General features: G+C 37.7%; 1 protein-coding gene across 2 annotated transcripts; it reads right to left on the bottom strand.

The window, feature by feature from the left end:
• On the bottom strand, window positions 2766-6076 carry LOC109840315 (probable inactive receptor kinase At2g26730). 2 transcript variants are annotated; one of them, XR_002246864.1, is made up of 3 exons: window positions 4323-6076; window positions 2954-3625; window positions 2766-2824 (listed from the first exon to the last, which is right to left on the bottom strand). XR_002246864.1 is itself a non-coding variant. In XM_020408902.1 (3 exons), exons 1-2 carry the CDS (start codon window positions 5602-5604, stop codon window positions 3051-3053), a joined length of 1857 nt encoding a protein of 618 aa, XP_020264491.1. In that variant the 5' UTR covers window positions 5605-6076; the 3' UTR covers window positions 2870-2953; window positions 3013-3050. The 2 variants fall into 2 exon arrangements, 1 of the variants encoding a protein (XP_020264491.1); XM_020408902.1 differs by lacking the exon at window positions 2766-2824 and adding an exon at window positions 2870-2953 and having other exon boundaries at window positions 3013-3625.

Below are 6339 nucleotides of genomic sequence, written 5' to 3' on the forward strand. Positions count from 1 at the left end.
TTCCTAACACCTGCATTAAGCTTCCATGGACATTTTAAATTTCTATCGTATGCAGCACTTGTATAAGCGGCTTGACATTTCTCATTGAAGTAGTACTTTACATGGTAGCTAGTTGTATTGGATTTCACCGGCTTGAATTTGACCCGGTTCCTAATTACCCATTCACGTATAACAAAAATTAAGCTTTTCTTATTCTTGAATAGATCTCCTTTTTTTAAAGTGATATCCTCGGGTCGATCGAAATTAGGACCAGGCTCAACTAACTCAGCTTGTGAGTTATTTATCCACTCATCATTTTTAAACTCTTCGGGCAACGGTTTTTCAGACTCTACATAATCGCTGTTCATGCGATATTCATTTATCCAACTTGCGTCATCATTGTTCTCTCCAATTACGAACTGCATACTATCAAGACGTTCCTCTTCGGACTCAACATCTTCACTATCATCATCAACATCTATATATTCGTCCTCTTCTATTATAGAACCACTAACCGATAAATCAACTGAAACATGACCCGATGTGTTGTGAAACATGTCACTTGACATTGCACCTGAGTTATTTTTTTAAGTGCAAGGCACTTTGAGATAGCGAGATTTGACTTTCAAGCATGCGAGAGAACTCTCCATGAGCATACGAAACTTCGATAACCCCAAACTTTGGAATATTTTTAATGAACAACTCAATTGCGATTTGTTTATTCTCAAGTTGTATCATGTCATTCAATTCTTCATCAGTGGTGATCTCTACAGCAATTGTTCTGTTTTCATTTATTGGACAATTACAGAAGACCTTAATAGCATTTTCGGCATGATTAATTCTGGTAACTCTGTATATTTGCTCCACCATTCCATCGAAATTGTAATTTCTAGACAACATGAACATTTTTCTAGAGCCTCCGTCATATATAGGAAAATTATTCATTCCAACACTCAATTTTCCATTGAATAAGTAAATAATCGGAATTCCATTCGTCATTTTAACTGAAGAATTAAAATTTGACGTATATAAATTAGATATTTTACAAATTGATTATCATAATTAATTATTTCCTCTAGATATACCTCTAGATATACAGTATTAACTAAACAAAATTGAGAAATTTATGAAAAAAATATGAAATTGTTACCTTGATGAAATTTCGAATCTCATTGGCGTCGGAGAGTGTAGACGGCGTCGGCGTCAGAGATAATAGATGGCGTCAGATTTGAGGGAGGAGGGGGTGAGTTGGATTTGGGAGAGAGAGAATGGGTTTGGGAGAGATGGAGATCGGTTTGGGGTGTGGCAATCGGGTTTGAGAGAGAGAGTTCAATGGGTTTGGGAGGGAGTGAGACGGGTTTGGGAGAGAGTTCAATGGGTTTGGAAGGGAGTGAGATGTGTTTGGGAGAGAGAAGAGAGATTGAGAGTAAGATCGAGAGTGAGATGAGTTTGGGAATAGTGTCTGTACCCAAATTTAGGGCACAACTGTTTAAATAGTCGACTTTTCTACGGGACTAGTAGTTCCGTAGATCTGGGCCAAAAGTCTCTGTTTTATGTATGGGACTACTAGTCCCGTACGTTTTGTTGAACGCCAAAGAGCTCACAGAAATCATACGGGACTACTAGTCCCGTATATTTTCTGGGAGCACTAATTAGTGATTAGTGCCCTTAAAAACATACGGGACTAGTAGTCCCGTATGTTTTCAGCTGGGCGGTCAGAAAGAGGTCGATTTTGCTAAATATTTAGCAAAATCGGTCTATTTTTAAAAAAATCCTAACGAGAATAAGTTTCATCATGAGAATAATTAGAATTGATGTTATCTGCACGGAGTCTTTTTTTATGCTTGGGTTGCTATCTTGGATTGATGTAGGAGCTATGATCAGTTACTCTGAATCATGTGATCCAAATCAGTATATTTCGTTTCTTATCTCTACAAATTAAAATTGGATCTGAATTCAAAAACCAAGTTGAAACCAACTAAAGATATTTGAGCAACTAAGTTCTGAACTTGAAGTCTCAGAAGTCATTAAAACCACTAGACTATGTTTACTAGATTGTTAATAATTTAAATTTACTTACCCTCAATTATGCGGTAAGCATGATTTTTCTGTTTCGGATCATCAACTATCCAGTAGATATGTTTTACAGAAATATTTGGATCATTTGCAAAAAACTGAAGATAAGCATGCATTCTGATCTTTGTTACTTTTTGCAGACGTACATGACTTCATCATGAACGGGTGATGATCTCATGGATGGTACATGTAACTGCCCACTTCCCAAATTCTTCATATTTTCTTTCAAGGTAGGAATTAATGGCCACTCCAGTGGTTATTAATTACTTGATAGAGATAGGTTGATGTTACTTACAAGAATGGGTTATGCAATTGCTTTGCACATAGACTATGCTTCTTCAAAAACATGCCACATGACACTACTAGAATGTAGGAAAAAGAGAAGGGGATAAAAATGTCAATAATTAAAATATAGCAAACTTCCTAAACGAGATTAAACTACCATCTAAAAAAAGACTATTTGAGTACACGCTTCATGCGAATTAGTACTAGGTTTTGTCAAATTTTAACTTGAAAGTGCCATTTGGAGTAGCAACACAGGGATGACCCATCATTATTTGAAATAATGCAATCAGTGTTTCTACCATAGTCCATTAACTAATAAAATATGTGACATGAATCTATTTAATTTCTAATGTCAGGAGACCATGAAACAAGAAATCAACAAGAAATAGACATCCTCATTTATTAAATTTGAGCTTGAAAGCACCATTTGGACTAATACCACCTATGTCATCAGTGTAACAAATAAACAATGTTTTTCCACCTCCTCATATGTGACCAACACATATACACTAGCAAATAATAAGTGTAACAAATAAACAATGTTTTTCCACCTCCTCATATGTGACCAACACATATACACTAGCAAATAATAATAGTCAAACGGAACATATACCTCATATGTGACCAACACATATACACTAGCAAATAATAATAGTCAAACGGAACATATACATAAATTCCATGACAATATGAAAATAGACTCCCTAATTTTAAGTATCTCTTGAATCAATTTCAGACACAACAGACCTATCCTCTTCTTCCTTCAATGAATGTATCATCTCGGCAACTTGGCTCATAGTTGGTCGAGCATCGACAGATTTGTATATGCACTTCAATGCAATCTGAAGAAGCTTCACCATTCTATCTTCAGGCACTCCTTCAGAGAGCAGTCCCTTATCAAAAACTTCAACTGTCCATTCCTCCCTCACCACAGAATGCACCCACTGAGCCAAATCAAAACCATTATTCTGAACAATTTTTCCGGTAAGTAACTCAAGAAGGATGACACCAAAGCTGAAAATATCATCTTTGAGGGCTGTGTCATTTATGGGCTTAATTGATTTTCGACCGTTGTTGAGGCTGGTTTGCCTCGGGATTGCAAGGAGACCATATTCACTGATGCAGGGCTCCATGTTGGTGTCCATTAGGATGTTGGAGGATTTGAGATTGCCATGGCCTATACCGACCTCTTGTAGGTCTCTGTGCATAAATGACATGCCCTTTGCGATGCCTGCAGCTACGCTTAGCCTACTGTTCCAATCAAATGTGCAGTTCTCTTGGTTACCTGCAGTTTGAGATCCGTGTGGCTTTGTTAAGATTTTTTTTCATCATCTTCCATGCCTAAATTTATTTATGGATGAATTTTGCCTCTCACACCGATCACGTTGTAGTTAGTTTTATTATCTTCATCCTTCTATAACTTGTAATCTCTACCTTCTCTACCAACTCTTGTACATCCTCTACACCTTCTTCTCTTAATAGAATGGGTTAAGGCCCTCATAAAAAATAAAAAATAAAAATTGACATAACCCATATAAAGTTTGGAAAAGTCACTTTAACCTCCAAAAACTTCTGTCAGATATCCCCCAAACCTAAACTAATGTCTCATGTGAAAATCATGCGCGATCAGATGACTAAATTATCCCAAACAGAGATGAAAAAGAAAGTGCTTTTCAGTGTACTCTGATCAAGAACCATTTTGTCCAAAAACTTTAAGCAGTCTGAACTAAAAATGTATACCAAGCTAACATCAACTCTGTGAGTTTTTTGGTTTATGGTCAAGAGAGCTTCATAGAGCAGTAATCAATTTGTAAAGATCTTTTTTCGAATATCTACGTGCACACGTCTTATTAGGAAAAACAACATGGCCATAATCCTATCTCATTAGTATCAGAGTTCTTCTTCAGCCCATATCCTCAAATAAGAAAAAAACTTAAATTACGGTTGCTTATTCAATATTAAGAATGCGAAAGAAGACATACCATGGAGAAGCTTAAACAGGCTCCCATTAGGCTTATACTCATAAACCACCAGCTTCTCCTGCTTCGAGCAATAAAACGCAATCGCTGAAAGAACTCTGGGATGCTTTGCTCTATCCAACCTCTCCATCCTCCTCTGAAACTCCTGTGCCGATATTGTCCAATCCTTGATCCTCTTAACTGCAAGCAAATTCCCATCACTCATCATAACCTTATACAAAGTCCCGAATCTCCCTCTTCCCAATAACTCAGCTGGAGCTTTCAGTAGCTCCTCAAACTTCAACTCCTTCACTGCTGGATTCTTCAATACTATCAAAGACATTGAGCCTGTTGTGGCAACAGCACTACCTTCATTTGATGAGATCGAGTACTCTGATCTACTAGCCTTTTGTTCGGTTGAAGTACTTGATTCCTTTGCATTTCCTGATTTTTTCTTTTGGGTCCTCTTTCTCTTAACAAGAATGTACATGATGAATACTAGGAGAAAAAGGCCTAGCAGGATATAACCTGAGAATAGAATGGCCTTATCGCCTTCACTCTTCGAGTTCTCTTCTGAAAGAGGGGATGGAGCAGGAATCGAAGAGCAAATTGCATCAAATGGTCCTCCACAGAAGCCAAAATTCCCGGAGTAGCTACTGAGGCCAAAGCGATCACCGCCTTTAGGGATTGGACCGGAGAAAAAATTATTGGAGACATTGAATTCTTGAAGATTACTGAAATCAAACTCGGGTATTGTACCGTTCAGTTTGTTGTCCTGAACCTGGAAGGATACTAAGCCTGAAATCTTGCCTAGGCCTTTGGGAACCTCGCCTGAAAAATCATTATCAGAGACATCGAACTTCTTCAGGTTATTGAAAGAAGATAGAGAGGAGGGTAAATTTCCTGAAAGTCGATTTCTATCGAGAAAAATATGCGTAAGTTGACTGCAATTGGAGATTTCAGGTGGCAGATTCCCTTGAAGGTTATCATTCTGAAGGCTAAGGACTACAAGAGACTTAGCTTTGCAGAGTAGACTAGCATCAATTGATCCTCCGAGTTCTAAATCTTCAAGTACTATTCTTCGTACTGAAGTGTTTCGATTATTGCAACCGATTCCTCTCCATCGATCAACACAAGGATTGGTTGAAAAATTCCAACGAAGATCTTGAGCAATACGGGGGTTTGAAGGGGAGAGTTTTTCGAGGAAGGCAATGAGAGAGCGCTTGATACTGTCTTCTTCAGAGGTTGAAGAGTAGATCAAGAGGAGGAGAGAGATACAGAGGATCCAAGAATGAATATTCTCCATTGAGGAGCGCAAATGGGTTGGAATTGATAGGTACAGGATTTGTATTAGTAGGGGAAATGAGAGGAAACAACAATGGGGATAGGCCAATAAAGATATTGCTTCTATTGACAAGGGGAGGGCACTGGCTGAGTTTGCAAAGATCGGGTAGGACAATTGAACAGAGCCAAGAGAAGGAGAAAAAAAAAATTCAAAATTTTTGAGTGCCGGCGGGAGATAACGGTCATGAACTATTGTTGCCAGGTTGCTATCTGGATTAGTTGTTAAAAGATTAAAGGATTGGGGTTTATGCACATTTGTTGTTGGGCTGTTATAAGATTGTTTTCTTTTGTTTTCTAATTGGATTTAACATAAAATCCTGGCAATGCAGGTCATCAAGTAAGTTATGTAAAATGTTGAAATTAATCATTTTCATTGGGTTTTTTGACACGCGACAGTTCCTGAAAAGGATCGTAGCGTATCGTATCACTAGTATTCGAGATGGGAGTACATACAAAGTTTGTGTTGTATTGTTATTTTTCGCTCCGATAGGAATGAATATTGTTGAGATCGCCCAAGTGTATACGTTCATTGGCTTCTGATAGGGTCTCTGCGTTAGGTCTATCACCGCATGATTATTCATAGCAACTAGATTTACTAGAAATTGCAACTCTATTAACAAATATAGCATTACTAAGATTAGATCAAATGTTACGACAGTAAATTGTTCACGTATTTGATCTGAAAGTTTATAGATGA

This window comes from Asparagus officinalis, chromosome 5 (genome assembly GCF_001876935.1).
Source record: "Asparagus officinalis chromosome 5, Aspof.V1, whole genome shotgun sequence".
NCBI lineage: Eukaryota > Viridiplantae > Streptophyta > Magnoliopsida > Asparagales > Asparagaceae > Asparagus > Asparagus officinalis.

Bases quoted from the DNA above. Each gene is read 5' to 3' on its own strand.
- LOC109840315 (XM_020408902.1), bottom strand. From the start codon at position 5,604: ATGGAGAATATTCATTCTTGGATCCTCTGTATCTCTCTCCTCCTCTTG. The intron at 3,626-4,322 runs GTATGTCTTCTT...CTCAAACTGCAG, and splicing joins CCTGTTTAAGCTTCTCCATG to GTAACCAAGAGAACTGCACA.